The 25,152-nt window shown below is 35.4% G+C and overlaps 2 protein-coding genes across 2 annotated transcripts; both read right to left on the reverse strand.

Moving 5' to 3' along the window:
• Positions 1-9,688: 9,688 nt before the first annotated feature.
• Positions 9,689-17,473, reverse strand: LOC136798530 (uncharacterized). Its single transcript, XM_067055160.1, has 7 exons — positions 17,279-17,473; positions 14,120-14,250; positions 12,893-12,979; positions 12,535-12,662; positions 12,024-12,262; positions 11,653-11,741; positions 9,689-10,844 (listed from the first exon to the last, which is right to left on the reverse strand). Exons 1-7 carry the CDS (start codon positions 17,384-17,386, stop codon positions 10,655-10,657), a joined length of 972 nt encoding a protein of 323 aa, XP_066911261.1. The 5' UTR covers positions 17,387-17,473; the 3' UTR covers positions 9,689-10,654.
• A 377-nt stretch (positions 17,474-17,850) lies between these two features.
• On the reverse strand, positions 17,851-18,960 carry LOC136798524 (very-long-chain (3R)-3-hydroxyacyl-CoA dehydratase 1-like). Its single transcript, XM_067055155.1, has one exon. It carries the CDS (start codon positions 18,864-18,866, stop codon positions 18,282-18,284), a length of 585 nt encoding a protein of 194 aa, XP_066911256.1. The 5' UTR covers positions 18,867-18,960; the 3' UTR covers positions 17,851-18,281.
• Between the last annotated feature and the right edge of the window lie 6,192 nt (positions 18,961-25,152).

Raw genomic sequence — 25,152 nt, forward strand, 5'->3', positions numbered from 1 at the left:
AGAAATGAGATCTTGTTCTCCGCAAACCTAAATTTTTTAATCTCAAAGTATCTTTCCTAGAAAATTGATCTGTTTCCACAATTTTCAGAATTAAAATTTTGATCTGTTTTCCCGAAAATAGGATATCTGTTCCCCTCTCCTGGAAATTTTCATCTGTTTCCCTTTCTTTTTGTTATTGATATCTGTTTCCCCCATAAAGTTCAATCTGTTTCCAATGCAATATCATCTTTTTTGGAAACAGATATCTGTTTCCCAATTTATTATGTCATCTCCTAGAAATATTGATCTGTTTCTCTCTGATGACGTCATCAGCTGGAGCGGGGAAACAGATAGTTTTAAGGAAAAGGTCTCTCCTAGAAAATCGGATCTGTTTCCCCATTTTTCAAAAAAAGCTCTCTCCTGGAAAAGGGAAACAGATATTTCGGGGAAATGGGCTCGTTGGCTGCTTCTGCATTTTGAATTTAAAAAGACTTTTTAAATCTTGAGAAGAAAGAAAGAAATCAACATTACAAATATTACTCATTCAACAAAAAAAACTCCAAGTTAAAATCTCCAAACACTCGTAATTTTTGCTCACTCACTCGCTTTATATGCATTTTGTCTAAAATCACACCTCTCACTTTCACCGTGAAAAGTAGCATGAAATGATAAGTCTAAATATAATGCTTTAAGGCCTTGGGCCGTTAAAGTCATAATAATTTCGCGCACAAAAAAATCACATTTCTTGTTTTCCGGCCAATTTGGTTTAGGAAATTCGTTGTCAGAAATATTCAGGTCTTGGACCGCTGATTATCACCCAGAATTAAAAAGTGACTAAGTTTCCGAGGGCTTGGACCGTTGTTTGAGGGCTTGGACCGCTATTTTGAGCCGCAGAATACTTTTCGGAGGGCTACGACCGCTAAAGTAGGGCTTGGGCCGCTGGCGCAATCAGAGAATTCTAAAAAGAGGGCTTGGACCGCTAAATGAGGGCTTGGGTCGCTTACGGAAAAAAATTTTGCGCCGGCGAGGCGACCTTTTCCGATGTGTTCTGAGAGTATGTTTCAGCAAAGTCTTTGGTTTCAGCTAGGAATTTTGATCTGTTCTGATAAGATCTTCGAAAATTAATCAGCTGTGTTCTGATGAGACAGGTGTAGGTATAATCAAAAAGTTTCAGAACAGGACAAAATAAATATCTTACAAGTTTATCAAGTTTATCTTTGCAAAATGTTTTTCCTAGATTTTAGAACACATCTAACAATAAAGTAGTAATAAGTTTGGGGAGACAATAAATATAGTGCGATAAAGGTTTCCTAGAAATCAGAACACATCATTTGTATAAGAAAACTGAAGGTCATAACATCTGTAACATGTGGTCTCGGGGTGGTCTCCTAGAAGATAAGACCACATATTTCTAAAAAATCTCTCCGCCGGCTGCTTCTGAAATAAATATCGATTCAATATTTTCTCTGATGAAAACTTGGCCTCTAGAATCTCAAGTAAAAATTCGGCATTTTTGTGGAACCTTTTAACATCGCTGGGAAGAATTGACAATTAAAAATGGTAGAATGCTTTAAAAATGGAATTGTTAGGTTCATTCGCCAAATTCCACGATGATATGGCTAGTATGGGGTGGTATTCTTACCATATTCTTATTTCTTTGGGCAATTTCATCATAGATATAAAGTATAGTCTATACTAGCAGTTAGCTGAAGCTATAAATGCCCCGCCAATAGCAGATATTGGCCCAGAGGAACTTAGTCATGAAGAGAGCAAGGGAATCAAAATCAGACTATAAATTGGTGAAATGAGTCTTCATAGAAAGTGCTCAATGTTACTAGAGCTGTTTAAAGTTAAGAAGCACGAGCCGATGCGGTTAAAATTTTCTCAGTAAGATCCATACATAACGAAAGTGTCAATCCAAAAAAACATGTTTAATCTACCCTTTCTGATGCAAAGTGACTTAAATTAAAACCATTACAGGTTTCGCAACATATTAAGAACTAGAATGATATCAAAGTTGATTTTCTTCAATCACAAGATAAAAATCTAATAAAAATCCCTTTTGAAAACCCAAACATAAGAATGTGTACTGTGAAACTGAAAGTGCTTCCCTTTCATAAAGAATATACATAATGCAGATTAAAAGGTGAATTTGAAAATGAAATTGAATATAATTTCAGTCATTTGATTTGAAATTTAAAAAGTAAGTAACTTTGGACTGGTGGCATACTGTAGATATAATTTATTTGTATCAAAGGTTACTGAAAATTATCTGAAAAACTTTAACAATCTTTATACGTGTTTCTGCAAAAAGTTTTCAGTTAGAATAAAATTTCTTCATGGTTACTAAAGATATGAATTTGATAGTTGCTCTCAAAATTGCCAGGGGAATTTTCAGATACCGTGTCCTGTTGTAACCACCGTCAACATGGTTAAAAACTTTTCACTTCACAGGTAGGTACAACATTGTGTTTGTATTAATTTTATTGGACGTCTGGTTCTAAAAAGTCAAAAAGTTTGTTCAGATTTGATTTGAGCAAAGTATACTCCTGCGTTGAACATCAATACGGTACAATGTGCCGTGGGGGTATTAGTAGAGAGAGTGTTCGAGTCTGTTCATAATATGAGGCTGAAAATCTTCGGCGTACATTACATATCGAAGTACCGTTCTGACACAGTGACATAAACAGCATTTTCAAAGTTTGCTTTTTAAGCTTCAATATTGGCGTAAAGAATTATTCACAAAATAGCATCAAATACTTCATAATCCATCGTTTTCGGCTTTTTTTCCGCTTCTGTTTACATTTTTCTGCTCGCTGCTTCCCATGCACAACCATTTTTTTTGTTGTAACACTGTGCTTCAAATGTCCACGAGAATGAATCAGTTCATGTTAGTCATAGTATATTTTCATTGGCATGTCTCACTCACTAAACCTTTTGTAAGAAACTCGATGTTGGTAGCAGTTTTTGGCACGTTTTGGCGCAAGGCTTACTCTTTGAAAAATTACTTTCCGCGCATGCAATATCCATATAATTATTATAGGGTACTCTGGGTTTTGTCTTTCCACCAAAAATTTCAATTTAATTTCCTTCAAAATGAAATCACTATATAGGTAAACAATATGAATTAACGGTCAATTTCCCTTTTGTCTATGCCTTTATAATATCAGCAGGGTTTCGTTAGAGCAGCGCATAACACTCTGTCTGTCGTGTGTGTGTGTAACAAACTGTCATTGAAGATGTCCATCGTCCATTCTGACAATTGTATAAGGTTTGATCTAATATCAGTAGTTTGATAGTTATTCATTCAGTAGCAAACAATGTCCCTCAAGTAAATCCAGTTGAGCAACTACGTTAAAAAGATATTAGTCAAGCAAAAATAAAATCTTGTGTGCTGTTTGTTGTTTGTGAAAGCTTTTAGCTGTGTGGACTGGCAGTGCAGACGGGAAGCTACCTTCTCTGTCCGTGCATAGCTAGGAGATCAATACAAGTAGCAGCAAAAGAGATATCGCGCGCGAACATTTTTTAACCGCGCGCGGCCCGCTCAGAATCGGAAGAAACAACATGAACATGAATCTGAATCATGAACATGAATATTTTTCTGGCGAGCAGGTCCGCTACGTGAAGCAACAAAAGCCCCTGCGGGGCAAAAAAGAGCGTGTAGATTTAATAATAACTAGCAATTAGCTGTCGCTATGAATGCCCCGCCGATAGCAGATATTAGCCCAGAGGAACTTACTCATGAAGAGAGCATGGGAATCATAATCAGACTATAAATTGGTGAAATGAGTCTTCATAAAAAGTGCTCAATGTTACTAGAGCTGTTTAAAGTTAAGAAGCACGAGCCGATGCGGTTAAAATTTTCTCAGTAAGATCCATACATAACGAAAGTGTCAATCCAAAAAAAACATGTTTAATCTACCCTTTCTGATGCAAAGTGACTTAAATTAAAACCATTACAGGTTTCGCAACATATTAAGAACTAGAATGATATCAAAGTTGATTTTCTTCAATCACAAGATAAAAATCTAATAAAAATCCCTTTTGAAAACCCAAACATAAGAATGTGTACTGTGAAACTGAAAGTGCTTCCCTTTCATTTTTCATAAAGAATATACATAATATGCAGATTAAAAGGTGAATTTGAAAATGAAATTGAATATAGTCATTTGATTTGAAATTTAAAAAGTAAGTAACTTTGGACTGGTGGCATACTGTAGATATAATTTATTTGTATCAAAGGTTACTGAAAATTATCTGAAAAACTTTAACAATCTTTATACGTGTTTCTGCAAAAAGTTTTCAGTTAGAATAAAATTTCTTCATGGTTACTAAAGATATGAATTTGATAGTTGCTCTCAAAATTGCCAGGGGAAATTTCAGATACCGTGTCCTGTTGCAACCACCGTCAACATGGTTAAAAACTTTTCACTTCACATGTAGGTACAACATTGTGTTTGTATTTTATTGGACGTCTGGTTCTAAAAAGTCAAAAAGTTTGTTCAGATTTGATTTGAGCAAAGTATACTCCTGCGTTCAACATCAATACGGTACAATGTGCCGTGGGGGTATTAGTAGAGAGAGTGTTCGAGTCTGTTCATAATATGAGGCTGAAAATCTTTGGCATACATTACATATCGAAGTACCGTTCTGACACAGTGACATAAACAGCATTTTCAAAGTTTGCTTTTTAAGCTTCAATATTGGCGTAAAGAATTTTTCACAAAATAGCATCAAATACTTCATAATCCATCGTTTTCCGCTTTTTTTCCGCTTCTGTTTACCTTTTTCTGCTCGCTGCTTCCCATGCACAACCATTTTTTTTGCTGTAACACTGTGCTTCAAATGTCCACGAGAATGAATCAGTTCATGTTAGTCATAGTATATTTTCATTGGCATGTCTCACTCACTAAACCTTTTGTAAGAAACTCGATGTTGGTACCAGTTTTTGGCACGTTTTGGCGCAAGGCTTACTCTTTGAAAAATTACTTTTGGCGCATGCAATATCCATATAATTATAGGGTACTCTGGGTTTTGTCTTTCCACCAAAAATTTCAATTTAATTTCCTTCAAAATGAAATCACTATATAGGTAAACAATATAAATTAACGGTCAATTTCCCTTTTGTCTATGCCTTTATAATATCAGCAGAGTTTCGTTAGAGCAGCGCATAACACTCTGTCTGTGTGTGGGTGTAACAAACTGTCATTGAAGATGTCCATCGTCCATTCTGACAATTGTATAAGGTTTGATCTAATATCAGTAGTTTGATAGTTATTCATTCAGTAGCAAACAATGTCCCTCAAGTAAATCCAGTTGAGCAACTACGTTAAAAAGATATTAACCAAGCAAAAATAAAATCTTGTGTGCTGTTTGTTGTTTGTGAAAGCTTTTAGCTGTGTGGACTGGCAGTGCAGACGGGAAGCTACCTTCTCTGTCCGTGCATAGCTAGGAAATCAATACAAGTAGCAGCAAAAGAGATATCGCGCGCGAACATTTTTTAACCGCGCGCGGCCCGCTCAGAATCGGAAGAAACATGAATATGAATATGAATATTTTTCTGGCGAGCAGGTCCGCTACGTGAAGCAACAAAAGCCCCTGCGGGGCAATAATGATAATAATGTTTTACAGATTTCCAGGCCACTGTGCAAGCACATGGGCCTCTATAAATCGCTCATACATTGGTTTGGTTTATTACAAAGGTTAACTTCAAACAGATATGCAACAATAGTGACAATTTCAATCATACTCAAACATTTTCTCTTTCCAAGCTAGACCGAGGTTTTCTTTAAACTCTTGTATTGTAGATGATTTAACTACTTTTTCAGGTAGGCTATTCCACTGTTGAATGCCCCGATAGTAAAGGGAGTTGCTCTGGGGTCCACGGACACCATCGTTCCCGAAAATTCTTACCAGTTCAGAATTATGTGTTCTCATTGGTCTTATTCGTTGGTTAAATTTCTTAGGAACACACAATTTTTCATAGTGATTTAAATGTTTAAAGATCTCAACCATATCACTTACCCGCACGCCTATATTTTAGACTTGGGATTCCAATTCTTTGTAGTCTGCTTTCATAACATAGTCGTCCACATGTTTCAAACCGTTTTTGTAGCGCGCCGCTGAACACCTTCTATAAGTTTTTTGTGTTTTTTCAGTTTTGGTGACCAAATGACTTGTGCATATTCTAGGTGGGGCCTGACAAATGTTATGTTAAGTTTACGGAATAATTCAGGAGTGAGATACGTGAAGGTTCTTCTAATTAGACCAGCCATTGAGTTTGCCTTTTTTACTTGGTTTGATATATGTTGGTCGAATGAGAGATTTTGGTCAAAGATAACTCCGAGATCCTTTTCGAATTGTACATGTTTCAGTAAATTTCCTCCGAGTGTGTATTGATGTACATGTTTAATTATATTCGGCTTACCTAACGTTAGTACATGGCATTTGTCGGGATGAAATTTTAAAAGCCACGTATCTGACCATTGCTGTAGTCGATCGATGTCCTCCTGGATTATAAGTGCATCTTCAATTGATTCTACTTTATTGACAAGTTTAGTGTCGTCAGCAAATAGAAAGAGTTGTGATTTAATTGAATCCGGTAAATCGTTGACGTATAGAACGAAAAGGGTAGGCCCTTGGACACTACCTTGGGGTACTCCACTAAGAACTAAAGTCTGTCTCGAAATAATTTGCAGCTGTAGAAAAAACGGGCTGTAACTTTTGATAGAATTCGAATCAAGTTGCGATTTTGTGCTCGTTAAAAAGATATTCGTGAGTGGAATATTATCAAGTAAAAAATTTTGAAAAAAAAAGGAAAATGAAAATGAAAAATGAAGAAGAAAAAAATCAACTTTTTGTAGAAATGTGGTATAATTACCAATTTTACAGGACTGACTCTTCAATCTTAGATCATCATCACTGTGAAAATTTTTTTCAAAAATATTCATTCAATCAAAAGATATAAAACAAAGTTTATTGCTGGTTGACTATATAAAGTAGTAAAAAACGTTAAAAAACGACAAAAAAACAGCCTTTTGTCGATCAACCAGCAATAAACTTTGTTTGATATCTTTTGATTGAATGAATATTTTTGAAAATTTTTTTGACAGTGATGATGATCAAAGATTGAAGAGTCAGTCCTGTGAAAATGGTAATTATTATACCACATTTCTACAAAAAGTTGACTTTTTTCTTTTTCATTTTTCATTTTCATTTTCATTTTCATTTTTTTTTCAAAATTTTTTACTTGATAATATTCCACTCACGAATATCTTTTTAACGAGCACAAAATCGCAACTTGATTCGAATTCTATCAAAAGTTACAGCCATGTTTTTCTCCAGCTGCAAATTATTTCGAGACAGACTTTAATTGTTTTTCGGATTCAGCTCCATTTACTTTAACTATCTGAAATCGATCCTTCAGGAAGTATCTGATCCATTCAAGCAACTTATTTCTTATTCCGTAGGCTTCTAATTTGATTAAGAGCCTTTGGTGGGGAACTGAGTCGAATGCCTTTGCAAAGTCAAAGTATACTGCGTCAACAGCTTTACCGTTAGCAATGTCTTCGGTACACACATCTAGATAGTTTAGCAGTTGTGTTACTGTTGATCGGCGATTGATAAAACCATGTTGCTTGTTAGAAAGTAGTTTCTCTTGCTCTAGATGTGACATATAATATGTATTTTAAGAATCTTTTCCATCATTCGACACACAATGGATGTCAGGCTAATCGGACGGTAGTTTTCAGCTATATTTTTGTTTCCTTTTTTGTAAACAGGTGAAACATTAGCATGCTTCCAGTCGTTTGGGAGACAACTTTCGTTGAGAGATTTTGTCATTATAAGGAAAAGCGGTTCTGCAATATATTCAGCGAGCTCCTTATTAAGCATCCTTGGGTGAAGTTCATCTGGCCCCATGGATTTGTTTGGATTTAACGCCTAATTTAGATCACGTTTAGGTGCAACCTCGTGCTCGTGTATCCTAGGCTTTATTTACACTACTGATGGACGCCAGAGAATTATCTAGCGCCATATAGTTAAATTAAAGCATAAAAAAGCTGATGATGCGCAGGGAACGAGGTTGGTTTAGGTGCTAACCTAAGAATTCTAGGTTTATATTTCCCAAAAGGTTAAGAATATTCATGGATTGGATATGGAAAAACACCATTTTTATAAAAAAGCGTGTACCCCCTTCAGTTCAGAATTTAACCGATTGAACATTAAACTTTATCCTCAAATTCATTTAAAAAGGTGAGTACTGAATGCGCCGCGGGTTGAAAAAGTTCAACATCCTTTTGAACTAGTATATGATCGAGTGTAAAGGCTTGCAGTTTGAGAGTTAGACATATGTCTTTATTTTGACCTTTTTGTGAATACTTTTGACCATTTTCCTAAGAAATAAGGTGTTTTGAGTCAATAAAGCCTTAAAATGTTCTTAACTTGTTTTTCACAATTTATATAGCTTTTTCTTATAATAAAAATAACGTGTAACATTATTAGAAGGGTATTTTTTACACTCTTTGAAAAAGCGTTTGTCCCTTGGAAGTGGACAGGAGCTATAACGAAAAGTCTTGGACCTATTCTTGACGCAGGATTTTCGGGTTTTAAGTGTTGTTAGCACAGTGAGTGTTGAGTGAGCTCAACTGCGAAAATTTATCCCGCATAAAGATTAAAGACTGATATTTTGGATTTTAAGAGAAATCGTCTCAACCACAGATATTTTGCTTTTTTCACCATGCAGTGATCAACCAACGTGCTCATTAATCGGTTTAATTAGTGTTTTGTTTCTGTTGTTTCCGAAGATTAGACAATCAGAATGCCGAAAATGTGCAGAAGGGCTGAACTACACTACACATGAACAACTAAGGCTGAAATACATATTCAAGGTTGCTCGAATATAAACAAGCTCAAAGAAAAAGTAGTCTTCAAGCTATAAAAAAATGGAGGAATGAAAGAAAATGGAGGAAGAGATCAAAACAAGGATTGATTGTTATCGAGCGAAACAACGAAAAGCAAACCGAATGCCAATCGAAGAAAATACGTCATTAGAAATTGAAAAGAGCGAAGAAATCAGCGAAAATGAGCAAGCAGAGACTAGATTTAATTCAGCGTTGTCGACTTTATTATCTGAGAATTGTTGGGAATTAACAACAACAAGAAATGGACGATATAAAGTTCAATTCAAACCTTCGTTGGATTTCAAAGACCGTGTTAATATATTAGAAATCGTTTTAGAAGACATCAGAGAACGTTACTGTGATGTTAAAGCTAATTTCCAACATTCAAAACGTAAATTTAGGAAACGCCATTCGAAGAAAGATCACAATAGTGGTGGAGGGAGACCAAGGAAGAGAATGAAGGGGAATTGAACTGGAAAACTAGTTAATGTTTGTCGTGAACGAAAAACTAACATCAAGTTGAAAGACAATTTAAGCTAGATTTAAAACCTAAAATGTAAAATATCGGAACTGCTATAAAGAGCTTTTCCAGAAAAAATTGAATATAGGGGGGGGGTTGAGGATATAACATTTTTTGGTAATTTACCCCCAGACAGCAGGTCTAACCCCCCGGACAAGCATTAGTTGACCCCCTGGACAGTATATATCCTCCACCCCCCCCCCCATGTACGAAAATTCTCTGGAAGAGCCCAGACACAGAATCTTAGCATGGATTGTCATTTTTCAGTTATACAACAACAGCTTAAAAATTTAGTCTGAGGTGTAAAGATTTTTTTTAGATCTTTAGTTATAAAAAGTGTGGTATAACAACATTGTAAAAGTACAATAAATATAAATAGAATCTTTTATAAATAATATAAAACTATTTCAAAATTTAGAATTTGATAGGAATTTATTGCTGGTAGTTCCAAAATCTGATAAGTAAAAATAGATCTACTAAAGTGCCATACAAATCAGCTACAGAATACTAAAACTACCCTAACCCTTTAAGTGCTACGGTCTTTTTTTCTCTAAGTTTTTTAAGAAAATCGCTGGTTCAAACTTTAAAGGCTTATATCTCCGGATCTAGAAGGAGTTAGAAGTTCGTTCATAGCTCGTTGGATAGCTTAGAGTCTCCTCTTTTTTTGGGCGGCAGCTAGGTTAAGGTTAGCTAGTTAAGGGGAATTAAAGCTGGGCACCTGCGCGGACCAGACTAAATGACGGAAAGGTGCCCAGTGGTAAAACTTCAAATCAATTCGCAGGGCCAAATTTGGAGATTCTTTGATCACTCGTTGACCAGAAATGGTGAAAAAAACGGTCAAAATCTCAAAAAAGTGGATCTTTGTTAAATTTTTGCATTCTTTTAACCTTTAGGCTTAAAATCTCGCTGGAAAGACTCACTTTTGAATTTTTTTTTTGCTTGACCATGAAGCCCAATCCAATTCCTACGAGTTAGACCAAAAATGACGATTTCCGCATTACAGGAGGGCTTCGTCCTCCTATATAGCCCATGTCCAATATCGACATTGGCACTTAAAGGGTTAGCTACTCCCAAAAACGAAAACTTCAACTAGAGCAAGCCCATGAAATAGGCGCCATTACAATACTTGAGAGGTAATGGTACATTCCAAGTACATTTCTTATTTCCAATAAGGATTTTGCTATACATAATTTTTATGGTATGCCTACCTAAATTTTGCTAAAATCAATTTTATAAATCAGAATGAAAAACCTCATTATAGAGGCAATTCAGTCTTAGCTTTCTGCAACAATATCTGCTTTTCTCGATATTTTGCGAATGTATAAAGCGCACCTCCAAGGGCGTTCATTGAAACACCACCCAGTGTAAGGGCGGAGGGTGGCACTCCTCCAAAAGTAAAGAAACCAATGATGGACGTTATGACGCCTTTCACAACACCGACAACACTGAAAAGAACAATTAAAGATTAAATAAAATCGAATTAATTAAAAAGACTTCTCAGAATCCATCAAGTGTTCACTGTATTCATTGACGATGAGTATTTTAATCACTTCAGGTTAATCATTTGCATTAAGGGTCCGTCAACATAGTACGTACGCACAAAATTTCAAAAATCGTGTACTCTACTACACGGAGGGAGGTGTACGTAACGCGTATGCACCTATACCCCTTGTTGGTACGTACTTTTTTTCCACTCCCTAACGAAAAAAATTGAAAAGCAATCGTCTGGATTGGGCCTATATTTCAAAAAGAAAACTTCATTAGAAACTTTTTATGTTTTTGCATTGAGGATGAGCAGCCAAAAACACAAAAATGTATTTGTTTAAGGTCGCTTATTATTTCGCGAGGACAGCAATTCACTCTTTATCTCTTTCACAGAATTTTACATGCAAAAAAATGGTCTACTTTCCCCTCAGTGCGTACGTAGTATGTGAATGTGATCGAATAGTTGAAGGGAAGAATAGTTGAAGGGAAGAAAAGTGGGGCGGGGGTGCATTATAGTGATAGGTGTTGTTCCTAGAAAAACAAGCACTGACCCATACAAGGTAAACATAATTTGTCTTGTTTGTCCAAAGCGCCTTAGAAAGAAAATCTAGAGTAGTCTGATCTCAAATATGACAAAGTGAATGACGGTTCCTAGTTTTTTGACACTCTTCAGGTGAGTAATAAAGCTAAATTAGCCTGAAAACTTTCGAAAAGACAAGCCTCAGGCCAAACTTCAGTGGTCCTAACAAAAATCGTCTATAATTTTACCTGGTCGTAAGAGCAGAATTCATAGTTGCACACAAGAAAAGCGAATAGTTTAACACGCATCCCATGGAAACATTGATCATGAACGACATCTGAAAAATAAAGGTGTGGAAAAATTGAAAATTTCGCTTTTGTTGGCTCGTCATGGATAAGGGTAGATTTCTCTGCCACCATCAAAAAGCTGAGTGAGCCGAAAGGTACACCACCTCTATGCGAAAGCTCATTGGCTCAGAAAAAAACAATCAGAACATATATCACATAACAAAAGCCTCAGAGTATTTTAGACATTTGATTTTTGTTTATACCTAAACTATTCTCAAGAAAAGATGAAATAAAGAATTCCTGAAAAGAGAGAATGGATCATTTCAACTTACGTTGAAAGATGAGTCTTTGAATCCTTCGAAGCGAGCGGCTTGAAGCAGAGAACCATTCCACAAAGTATACATCATGAGCGGTAGGATACAATTAATACTGTTCAAATGAAGAACTGAAAGAGCCGATGCACCTTTCTCGATACCGGTCTTTTGAACGTAAGTCAAGTAGAAAGATTGCGCCATCACACTCAAAATGGCGTCCACATAACCGTATAATTTGAACTGCAAATCGCCAAAGCCTAAAGTGATTAAAAAGTTTTTTTAATAAAAATTTTAATATTCATGTTTAAAATAATGACATCTTGTTCCCTTCTAAAGAACCCGAGAACTCGCTGCTCTGGACTATAATTACATCAACAATGGAGTTTATGGAAAACTCATAGAGGAACAAAAGTTAAGGAAATTTCGAGTTATTAAAAAAAGATTTATAAGTCATCCTTAACTGAAGCAAGGGACCATAAAACTAATCGAGTTCAAGAAATATTCAAGTCATAGGTTCATAATCACATACCAGCCATAAGAGTGCCAACAACAGTGAAAGCGATTGCGACATAAGTTTTTCGTGAGAGCGTCTTTTTCAATACATATCTTGCCATTAGAAGACTTGCCAATGGCAACATGCGTCGCAGAACATTATATCTGAGAAATGCGAATTGAAGAGAGAAAGTCAGTCAATGTTTTCATTGAATGGAACTTTTGCTTTTCACGGATTATAAAGTTCAATTTTTGATTTTTGATTCTGATTTGATATTGTTGGAACCAGAAATAAAGAAAATGGCAATTTCATGCTAATGCAAAGGAAGGTTCTTGCGGAATATGATCAAACAAAAAAAGGATCCTTTAAGAAAGAGGATTAAAGGCCTACTTACATTGGGATGGAAAGTTCTGCTAAAGCAGCCAATGCCAGTGTCGTGTGTAATGCAAAACACAGACTTGGTATCAAGAACTCTTTACCCCTAAAACGAAAACGATATTTTAATCTAAAGCCTAAATAAAATTCAGTCCAAGTCCAGGAAATATTTTCCATAGCGTTTACGATGTAAATTTTTTGAAGATCTTCTGACCTGAAATCTTTAAAGTATTTTATCGTAGCCCATTGCGAGATATCATTTTCTACCTCTTATAATTCATAGTGTGAAATTTAGAAAAAATTATAATTGAATTGGAAATAAGAAAAAACTAACATTAACTTTTATCAAAACACCAAAAATCCTACCTAAAGAAATTAATCCCCACCTTACCTTGTTTCTCCTACCTAAAACCTGAAAATTTCCAAATCCCACCTGGAAATTCATAGAGTGCAGAGGGGTTGAAGCCCCCCTGAAGGTTCAGACCACCCTGAGATTTAGCCCCCACCAAAATTCGAAATAGACAGCCCCCCTACCAAAATACAAAAAAAAATTCTAATTTATGCTTAAAATTCTGAACTCTTCAGAATTTAAAAACTAGAACTATCAAAAAGCTTATTAAAAAGCTAGCAAAATAAACTAAAAAAATTAAAGTTACAGAATAATAGAACTAACCTATCAGAACTTATTAAAGAACAACAAGAAAATAATTTAATGAGATAAAAGTCTTGAACTAGCTAAGGAGGTAGCAGGTTCGATTACAGCCATCTTAATAGGATGTCATATCACACACCCGCACGCACACACCACAATACAAAAAAAAACAAAAATGTTAGAATGGAAAAAAATTTCAAATAATGCAAGGTCTTAATCTTACATGTCCACACAAGAGAAAGAGATACCAAATGTATAATGTCTTCTTTTGAAATTCTAATCAACAAACGTCAATAGTACGACTTCATTATTACACAAACAAAATACCAAAATGTACAAAGAAAAATTTCTTAGTTCTTGGAAAAAGTTGTTAAGTTAGCCCCCAGTCAACAGACCTAAACAAATCGCCCCCTGAGTAAGTAGCCCCCCCTGATCTTAGGGAAAAAGAGCCCCCAACCAGAACTTTAGGTTCTAGCCCCCCCCCCACTAAGAGCCAGGGGGTTGCATTCTATGAAATTTCCGATCCGAAACATCAAACCCCCCCACTATTCTGGGGGGGGTGCACACTATGTAATTGTGTGCCGTTTATTATACCTCTGCCAAGTCCATTGTGGAATGTCGCACATCTTGGTCACCCTGCACAATTCCACCACAATTGAGGTCATCACAACTTGGGCAAGCATCACGATATCCGGATAATGGAATTTGAATGTTGTCAACACAACCTATGGTGAAGAATCCAAACACGATTTGCTCATCACATATTCTCGTTTTTTATAAGAACAAACTATATGAGAACATAAGGAATGAATTGATTTCAAGGGGTTAGAGATTTGAAACTCTTGGATGCGTAATGAAGCCACTTTTTTATTCCCCGGCTACCCCAGCCATAGTTTGTTCTTATAAAAAATGAATCCAAAACGTGTGACCCGCGTAGCTTTCACACAAACGTCAGATTGAAAGTACCGTAGAATCCCAGTTATTCGAAGCTCCAAGGGGGATAAGAATTTACTTCGAATAACCAGAGGGGTTTTTTTTTTATCTGACATTGCGATGGTCCAGACGGTGTGTCATTCGAAAGCTTTGATTATGTTCAATTGTATTCCATTATGTTTGTTTGAGATTCGATTGCGTTCGACAACCGAATAGCAGTTATCCGATCGCCCTCGATTACATTCGATTGGTTCGATTGCGATTTTTGTTCGAACTTATTTGATTGACACCGTTCTGAAATGGTGGATTAGCAACCGCGCACGCTAAAGCTCAAAAGGATCAGACTAATTTTTCCCATTCAGTCTAGACTTAACTTCTATATCAGGATTAGAAACTAGGCTAATCTTACCTCTTTTAAATGAAGTAAATCGCGCCGCTGCATTAGTATGTTTATGTTTATGTTTCTTTTCTTTAAAGTTGATGCAAAGTAGTACAATGTGTACTTAGCTCGAGGCTAATCAATATCAACTATTAATTACAAATCTATCTAGAAGGTTGATACTCAAGATCAACTATTATTTACAAATTAATTTTAATTCAATCAATGAAACCAACGCCATGAATAAAAGTGCGACAGTTTCGGCAAGGACAAGTAGTGGGCCTCCATTGCTTGATTTCTTTTTTAAATTCATCTAGGTTTTTAAGTTTTTTAAAGTCATCGGGAAGGGTAGCCCAGATTTTAGGTCCCAGGAAAGCTAAAGACGATTTTCCATTCATTTCACTTTCAACTACACTACTACGAAAGGAATTCCTTTTTCTCGTTTTGATCTTACATTGGTTTTTGAGAAATATTTTATTTTCTGATTCATTGAGTTTTGATTTAAATAGCTCTGTGGATAAGGATTGAATTGCTCGTCGATGGAAGGTGGAACCATTGTCAAGTTTCAACAGATCTTCGAATGATGAGTTGTAGTCTGCGTAAACGATTCTCAAGCATCTTTTATGTAGATTGTTGATTTTATCCTCTAGAGCCCTGCTATGAAACATCCATATGAGAGGACAGTAATGGAAGTGGCATTTAATGAAAGCATTCATCAAGCGTTTCTTTTTTTCTAAAGTGAGATATGTGCTCATTCTGGCTAAGGCGGTTATTTTCAAACTAGCTTTCTTGCAAAGATTTTCTATATGCGATTCAAACGTCAAAAGATTATCGAAGGTTACTCCATAAATCTTTGACGTTTTGGTATTGAAAACAGTTTCTTCTCTAATATTTAGATAGAGCGAGTCGTCAATGATGTTAACTATTAGCTGACATTTGTCAGCATTACCAACCATTTGATTAATCGAAAGCCATGTGAAGATTTTTTCTGCTACAGAGCTTAGTTTACCACTTACTTCAATCCAGGTAGGAGCACTAACATAGGGTGTCGTATCGTCCGCATAATTCGCAACCTTAGTATCCTCAATGATGAAAAAGAGGTCACAGATATAAATATTGAAAAACAGAGGGCCAAGGATAGATCCCTGGGGGACACCATCCTTGATCTTGATCCAGTTACTCAGTTCGTTGCCTATTTTCTAGATAACTCTTGACTTACCCAGTGGAAAGGTAATCGAACCCGTATGCATTGATCTTTGCTACACGTAATTTGTGGCACATGCAGTCAAAGGCCTTAGAAAGGTCGATGAGCAGTGCCCCAAAAACATCTTTTTTGTCATTGGCTAGCTTCCAGAGCTCTTCCATTGGGAGAAGAGAGGTTTGAGTGGAATATCCTTTCCTGAAACCACATTGTTGTTCATCAAAGTAGTGCTCAAAGTATTCTGATATTTGATTGTGATATACTCTTTCGTAAATTTTGGATATTACCGGCAGTATACTTATTGGTATATAGTTACTTTTATCGTTTTTAGAATTTTTCTTGTAGACTGGGGTGACAGTCGCGAACTTGGAAATGTTGGGAAAAAAGCCTGAGCTGAAGGAGTCATTTATGCTTATAGAGAGGCAGCTTGCAAATAAGTGAGAGTATTTTTTAATTATTTTCGCTGGTATATCATTTTCCGCTTGAGACTTATTTGTCTTAAGGTTACTAATTATCTTCTCTACTTCGTCTTCGGTGGTGTTTCTGAACTTGAAGGAGTTTTCATTGTTTGATACCTTTTCTTTTATCTTGAGTATACTAGGGTGGTTTCTAAAAAGCATTATTTCATTTTGAAGAATATTATCAGAAAGTTCATTGAGAGGCACTGGTTCTGTTGGTGGTTGATTGAGATCTAATTTTTCAGTGATATTTATGAAGAATTCATTAAACATTTTTGCAATTTCTTTATCATCTTTAATCAGTTCATCATTTTCGACTAAGGTTATTTTCTCACTTATTGGTCCTTTATTAGAGAAAAAAGGGCGCTCAGTTTTCCAAAATCTTTTATTGTCAGTGATTTGCTTTTCATCCAGAGATTCATAAAATCTTCTTTTAGTGTTTCTCAGGAGATATAAGCATCGGTTTCGCTGTTGGTTGTAATTATATTTGTTGATGTTAGAGGGGTCTTTTCGTTTAATGTTATTAAGTCGAGGTCGATGCACATCATGGCCTTTCGTAGTGATTTTGTCATGAAAGGTTTATCATTACCTCTTAGTATCGAGTACTCTAATTGTAAAGAGACAATTTACAAGAGACCCCAGCATAGGTAATCAAGACATAAAATAGATAAATACCCTACCAAAGTAGCTCAAACTACTTGTAATGTGCCGAGTTAATGTTAAGTATCTCCAATGCTTTAGAATCATAAAGGGAAAAAATATTATAACGCACAAACTCTTACCTTGTTAAGAAAGGACATGGAACCAGAAACCAGGCCATAGAAAAGAGCGGCAAGGAAACCAGGAGCAAAGGATTGAAGCCATGATAGAAGTGTCTTTCTTTTCGACATCCTTGTAAATAGCCAATATTATAACAGTGTCACAGAACAGACACCTTATCATAAAGTCTTATTCCATTTTGTTTTATAGTAATTCATACCTCTAAAAAATAAAATAAAAGAAGTTGAATATAAATGAGTTGGGCGTTCTCGTGGAGATGAAGTAGGTCATTGTTTATTCACCTATAACTAATCAAATTATATTAATTATGTTTCTATCCATTTAATCCATTAAGGTCTAGAAAATAACTTGAAATGCCATACATAGATTTCTGATGTTTGGATTGGTATTGTTAGAAAAAAAAATCTAATAATTTATAGATTTAAGGAACGTCCACATCACGAAAGACGACGAATGAAACATTTCTAAAGAACATTTTAAAATATTTGCAATCTTTTCAAACCTAATTTTATTTTCATTTTCAATAGTATTATTAGCACCTTAAACTTTTTAGATAAAAACACAATTGTGTGTGTGAAACATAAGAATTAAAAAATCTATTGACACCTCCAAGAAAATTATAAGTTACACGTTTCATATAACATAAGTACTGTAGTCAAGAAAATAAAAATCGTAATTCATAATAATCTATCTAAATAATACAAATGGTTCTAAATCTTTTATTTATTAACTAGTTAATTTCGAAAAAAGAATATTAAAAAAGCTGGGAAGACCTAGCATCAAGTTTCATAAAAATAGGAAGACATATACCTAAGGAATATATTTTTTCCTGTTTATTTTATTTGTCAATTGTTGCTATGACTACCGACGATGGAAGGAATGATTCAAGCAATGGAATTTGAATTTCGAATATTAAAATCAGCGAATATTCCAAGAAAAAAAGTCTCTAAGTTCTAACATTATTTTCATCACATGAAATCATATCAAAAGTTCATAACAGGATATCTATTCAGCTTTCGGTTTTCCAAGAACTTTCTTGCGTTGGCGCAGCATGTATGTAAACAAATGATAGAATCCAGGAATATAGACAGGATATAAGACGTAGCAAAGCCAAACAAAATCGAAACCAAAATTCAATTTGTTTGGTAATCTGATAGAGAACTTTCCTGTCTTGGTAGCATATGGAATGGAATGATAAATGGAAATCAATTCACCTGTGACACCCATTGGGTATAACACTAAGAAAAACGTATAACGACACCATTGCAAAGAATAAGGGACATTATCCATTAATGCATTGGCGTAGAATGAATAGCGTACTATCTCGGTGATGCTCCAAGCAAACAGCAACATAGGGAATCCAATGCTCTCTTTAGCAACCTCGTCTTGCATTAAGAGAGGATCCACAATAAACCAAAGGACAAAGATTCTTGAAGCCACTTGTGGTAAAGTTGTAAATATAGATGATCTGACCAAACCAAATATAGAGTGTAATAACTCTAACAAGGCTGCTGTTTGAGATACTTTGAGCCAGAACTCAACTTCATTGTATAATCCAGAGAAAGAGTTCTTTTCAGATATGTAGATCATTGCTTTTAGAAAGATCAGACCCCAGCCAATGATAAGAGAAACATTGTACAGAATGAGATATACTTTGGTTATTTTCAAATCACCCTTTGGAGGGGACTTCAATGTTTCCTCTGATGTTTCACTAGACATCTTACTGAAATATAAAAATATTTACGAATATGTTATTTAATCTTACGACCGCTGACACTGGCAACTGACGTAATTACGTCAAAAACTGAAGACTGTATATTGTAATTTTTGATAAAAAATAGAGAAAAACCTTTTAGTGCTAAAATCTTAATTTTTCGGTACAGAGGTATCTTAACCCTTTGAGCATCTTCCATTTCTAGAGGAAGTATCTTAGGGGAAACAAATTAGGTGGTGGTCGAGGTCCCCTTAAAATCTCAAGAAGTCCTATGACCTTGAGAGTTTTCCCAATTTTCCAATGTTTCCTGAAAATTTTTCATATTTTTGAAACAACTACATACCGATAAAAAAACAAGTATTGGGAAGAAAAACTTTTCAGCCAATTTCTTTTTGATTTCGTCCACAAACTCCACTGAAAGCATATACAATTTCACTTACTTTCACCTTCGCGCACAAATTTGCAACTTTAAAAGTACAGTTTTGAATTAGCTATGATGAAAAAACTCTTTTTTCATTGGCCAACGTGCTGCCGTTTACTTCAAAATGTTGCAACTTCATAGTGTATTCTTAACTTTTGTTTTGATTAACAATATCAATGCAGGTATGAAAAAAATCAATGTTGGCGCAAATAGACAAAAATTCAACGATGACAGGTGAGAAGGCAAGACGAACCCGATGACGGACATGATTGGAGAAAATTGTGTTTTTGAAGATGTAGTTAAGTTGGTTTTGAAAAATTTTGGCAGATAAGTGCAAGGGAGAGGGGGTCTGAAACTTATCGGCCCAATGCCAATAAAAAAATTTGAAAGTTTTTTGTCGTGTCGAAGACCCTAAAATACACGATACCAACACGTGGCAAAAATTTGATTCCATGCCCCAAATATACATCTCAATTGTCACACGTTCTCAAAATTTTTTAAGCAAAGACCTATTTTAGCATTTTCAAAGAATGACAGTTAGGAACACTTGTCAAGTTCCTGTACTCTGGCGCAATCAAAAAATCATAACCACCTTCATAAAAAAATTACGTTTGCGTCTTTTTTTACCGTTTTTTGCCTAGATGATATAGCAAACTTATAAGTATAAGCAGACTGTGCTTTTAATGGGCTGTAAAAAAATTCTGCGTCGGTTAGAAATTTCTCCAATTTTCAACAATGATAGAACACACCTACCTTATTGGAACTAATTTTCGCGGGAACTAATTTTCGCGGTCGAAAAAAAAAATCCGAAAAATAGCATTTCGCGGGTTTTAATTTTTCGCGGTTTTGCCCTTTTTTGGACAAATTTCTTTCATTTTCCTAGGGATTTTTCAAATTTTTCAATAAAATTGGAAAAAATTGTATTTCGCGGGAATTAATTTTCGCGGTTTTCAACTCTCAACATTTTTCGCGGGATCAAATTTTGCGCGATTTTGATGAAAAACCGCGAAAAACGCTAAAATTAAAACCCGCGAAAATTAGTTCCAATAAGGTATTTAAACAAAATTAACCAGCGCATTTTTTATCTTTCTATTTCTTAAGCTCTCAAAGTCAAATAGAATTAAGCACATAAAATATTCTTATAATTGTGAAATGCCGTTCGCACCTTGCGCTACGGTCAACTCTGGGGGTTTGTAGGGGTTCGAAATACCGTTTTCCCGTCAAAATTTTTGCTGAATCCCGGAATCCAGAAAATTGAAAAAATAATAACACCGTCACACCGGCTTGTACAGGGCAAAAATGTACCTAAATACTGTCACCGTCTGATTTTAAAATACCGTTTTCCTGTCTCTTTTTACGTCAAATCCCGTAATACCGTACTAAAAAAGGGCCAATCCCGTCACACCGTAAAAGTTCAAACCCCCCCTAAATAAGGAACTCGATAAGGATCTTTGAGGCTGAAATTCTCTGTAAAAATAAGGAGCTCCAGGCTCAGAGCAAAGTGAAGGTTCCTTATTAAAAACAATGTGTATTTGATCCATTCCATTTAGAGATCTATATTATATTTTTACCGTCAACTGCTCTAACTTGGGAAAATCTGACAAAACATGGGACGCCCATTCTGCCACCATTTCACTGAACCTCAAAAGCTATTTGATTTGAGTTAATTGAATTGAATTGAATTGAATATATTTTCGCTGCAACACAGCAGGATAACCCCTTACAAAAAAAAATAGATTTCTCTAATACAATGGGGAACCTAGAAGAAACTGAAAAATTATTACAGAACTAAAGAAAAAATGAATAAACGATTATCATAATATTAATAGTGACACAAAATAATGAATATAAGAAATATTTTTACTTTTATTTTATTTTATGAAAATTTCTTTGAGTAGTTTTATCTATGAAGTTCTTCCTGTTACACGACCCACCCCCTCCCACCCTGGGAAAACACACTAAGCTCATGCACACACAATTACGCACACACACACACACACACACACACACACACACACACACACACACACACACACACAAAGATTATTCGTTTTCAGCTTTGTATTTGTCTAAATAGAATTTTGTAGCTAAAGATTTTAGTTCATCAGTATCAAGGTTGTGAAAATCAGTGTCAGGATGATTTATTAGTAACTCATTCCATTGTTTTGACGAAAGACGAGAGAAAGAGTTAAGTCCAAAATTTGAGGTTTTGACCGTTGAAAGTTTTAGTAGTTTAATAGCTTTGCCCCTGGTGCCAGTTTTGTGATCAATTTCATCAAAATTAAGTGTTGATAGGACATCAGATGGAAGATTACCCTGGAGGTATTTTTGAATAAATAAGATATTCATTACTTTCACCTGATCAAAGATTTTGAGTAATTTAAGTTCAGCAAACAGGGGAGTGGCAGAAGTTCTTGGTTCACTAAAGGTCATGAGTCTTAGTGCAGTGTTTTGAAGAGTAAGAATTCTATGTGTGACAGTATTGTCACACAGTCCCCAGAGTTGACTAGCATAGCGAACATGAGAAGCAAAAATTGCATGATAAATGTTTAGAAGGATGTGAATTGGAACATAGTGACGAAGTTTGGATATTGCCCCATTTGCCCTTCTCAATGTAGCAGCAACGAAAGAAGTATGAACCTTCCAGTTTAGATGATTATCAAGGTGAACACCCAAATACTTCACACTCTTACTTGGTGATAGAATTTTCCCGCAAAGCTTAATTCTTGGAATACAGTCCATCTGTCTCCAAGGGGAACGAAAAATAACAAACTCAGTTTTGCTAGCATTCAAAGAAATTTTGTTGGCATTAAGCCAGCTGACTAAAACTCTGAGATCAGCATTAACCCTCCCACAAAGACTCCATACAGTTTTTGAAAAATTTAGTAAATGAGTATCATCAGCAAAATGATATGTTTCAGAGGTTCTTATACAGCGGTGAAGATCGTTTATATACAACAAGAACAGCAGAGGACCCAAGACTGAACCCTGAGGAACTCCATGATTAATAGATTTTAAAAGGGAATTTGAGCCTGAAAGAGAAACATACTGGGAACGGTTAGTGAGGTAAGATCGGAACCAGTCATTAACAATGCCTCTGACTCCGTAGTGATCGAGTTTTTCAAGTAAGATTTTGTGATCAACTGTGTCGAAAGCCTTTTGTAGATCGACAAATACACCACAGGCAAACCCACCATTGTCAAGATAGTTTCGGATACGTTCGACAATATTAATGAGTGTATGCTCAGTAGAGTGAGCCTTACGAAAACCAAATTGTCGAGAGTAGATTTGATTATGGTTTTCAAGAAAATCAGAGAGACGTGAGTACATCACTTTCTCAAAAATTTTTTCAATGTTAGATAAAAGTGAAATTGGCCTATAATTAGAGACTTCAAGGGGAGAACCTTTGTGTTTGAAGACAGGCACAACTTTGGATATTTTGAGAGTAGAGGGAAAAATACCACTGAGAAAGGAGTAGTTTATCAGCGCCGATATTGGCACAGAATATCAAGTCTTAAAAGTTTAAGGATTTTTATAGGAATACTATGAGGACCACTTGCTTTATTTATTGAGAAAGAGCCAATCACCTTCGCAATTTCTTGATTAGTGGTTGGTGCTAAGAGGATGGAATGCAGATTTGGATCTTTCATGAAACTGCTGAAGTGATTGTAAGAAGGCGTCATTTTTTCACGAATAGAATCAGCTATAGTAGTGAAAAAATCATTGAAGGAATTGGCTACTTTCTCAGGATCTGATGTCAAAGAGTCACCTGTGATGATTGAAATGGGTGATTCTGAGTTAGCCCTTGTTGAGATTATATCGCGAACACCAGACCAGACTTTTCTAGAGTTTTTAGAATGGAAATCAAAATATCTGATGTAGTGGTTTTTTTTACTACGTCTAGTCAAAGTGACTATCATATTTCGATACCTACGATATAATTCATAGAGTCGATCTTTGGACTCCTTAGTTTTAGCCTTAGCGTGTTTTGTTTGGTAGTGGTCACGTTTTTTGATTGACTTCAAAATTCCTGGCGTTATCCATGGTTTTGTTTTTGATCTAACTTGACGTTTGGTAAGTTTGACTGTGGGTAGATGTCTTTCTACAAGTACTTTCATTCTGTCATTAAAAATATTGAAACAGGAGTCTGGATTATGACCAAATCTCAAAAAAAGGGTGTCCCAATCAACTTCAAGAAAATCCAGAATAAATTCTTCTCGGTTGAAACGAGACCAGTCTTGCTGAAAAAAAGTATTATCTTCACCATAATGAATTGCATATTAAAAAATATACAATTTCTCTTTCGCACCGAGTAGGCTTTTAAATCGAAACATGAAAAAAATTTGTAGTGGAACACACACAAATGTCTGGAACAAAGAAGACCAAATTAGTGGCAAAATAATGGAGCGTTTGACGTCACTCGCACGGTAAGTTACACACTCGTTATATGTTAATCCCATTGGGTGATAGGCGGTTAGGCAGTGGGCGTTCTCTAGAGAACGGTTCTCTATTCTACAATTGGCATCCGGCCATTTTGAATGAAAAACAAAAAAGTTAAAAAGGGGGCGCTATAAGTGAAAGTTACCGTGGCATGTTACGACAGAAAGTATGATTGATAAACTTGGTTGAGTTATCATAACAAATTTGTTGTCAAAGAGATTAAACAGTAAGTGAAAATACAGGCCAGATATCCAACAGTCAGTCAGTAAAAAATATCTTTGTCAACAGAGAAATCTGTAATAGACCTTTTTTCAAAGAGGACGTCCTGTTGAATATATAATATAATATAATAATTAATTATGGTAGTCCAGCCATAAAAACAATGATAGAGCCATGCATAATTACTGTATCATGCATATTGTAATAATTATGAATGGTTTTATCATTGTTTTTCTGCTGGACTACATAATTATTCAACAGGGTGGCCTCTTTGAAAAAAGGTCTATATGGACCTTGATGTATCACTCCGATTGAGTTTGATTGATCGCTCTTGATCACTTCGAATGACTTCAGTGATCAACTCGGCCAATCACTTTGATTGATCTTGATTATACCGTGAGTGGTCCTAAATCCGACAGCACTGCCTTCTTTCGACCCCCCAAATAACAGTTATGAAAAGAATTCTATGTTTACAAACACTCCCTCTCCAAGTTAATCTCAAAACAAATTCAAAACATCTAACAATAGATGGCTATAATGTTAAGATGTCAATAATGTAATTAAAATGTGTGAGTTGTAAAAGAAAAGTAGTTACTTTTGTTGTCATTTATGACGTTGGACATACTACTGTATATTGCAATAAAAAATCATGTTTCGTATAAGAAGCAATTATTGCTAATTATTTGGTTCGACTGGTTAACTGTATCAAATTTCTCAGTTAAGTTGATTCTTTGGTATTTTCGTTGCGTCACAGCAAAAGATTTGTTTTTATTTTAGCTTGTATCTTTGAAAGACCACGTCAGATTTAGGCAGGGCTGTCAGATTTAGGACCACTCACAGTATTCAATTGGTTCGACAATCGAATTTTTGATTAACATCCCCCTATAACTGATGGATTTGAGCAACAATCATCAATCATCTAATCAATCCACCCCATGTTAAAATGATTGGCTGGTTTAGCACCAGTTTTCAGAACATATGGCTGCCCCCACAAGTGAAAAATTGAAAACCCTGCCCCTGAAATTGCCAAACTTGCTCAAAAATTTTGAAAACCTTGTAAAATTAGGGAAATTTTGAGCTTT

This window comes from Clytia hemisphaerica, unplaced genomic scaffold (assembly GCF_902728285.1).
Source record: "Clytia hemisphaerica strain Z4C2 unplaced genomic scaffold, Clytia hemisphaerica genome assembly, whole genome shotgun sequence".
Taxonomy (NCBI): Eukaryota; Metazoa; Cnidaria; class Hydrozoa; order Leptothecata; family Clytiidae; genus Clytia; species Clytia hemisphaerica.

What these genes read in the sequence shown, in the direction of transcription:
- LOC136798530 (XM_067055160.1), bottom strand. Translation starts at nt 17,386, where the DNA reads ATGTCGAAAAGAAAGACACTTCTATCATGGCTTCAATCCTTTGCTCCT. An exon ending in CCATGTCCTTTCTTAACAAG is followed by an intron (nt 14,251 to 17,278) that starts GTAAGAGTTTGT and finishes TCTTCACCATAG; the next exon opens with GTTGTGTTGACAACATTCAA. An exon ending in GCAGAACTTTCCATCCCAAT is followed by an intron (nt 12,663 to 12,892) that starts GTAAGTAGGCCT and finishes CGCATTTCTCAG; the next exon opens with ATATAATGTTCTGCGACGCA.
- LOC136798524 (XM_067055155.1), bottom strand. Translation starts at nt 18,866, where the DNA reads ATGATCTACATATCTGAAAAGAACTCTTTCTCTGGATTATACAATGAA.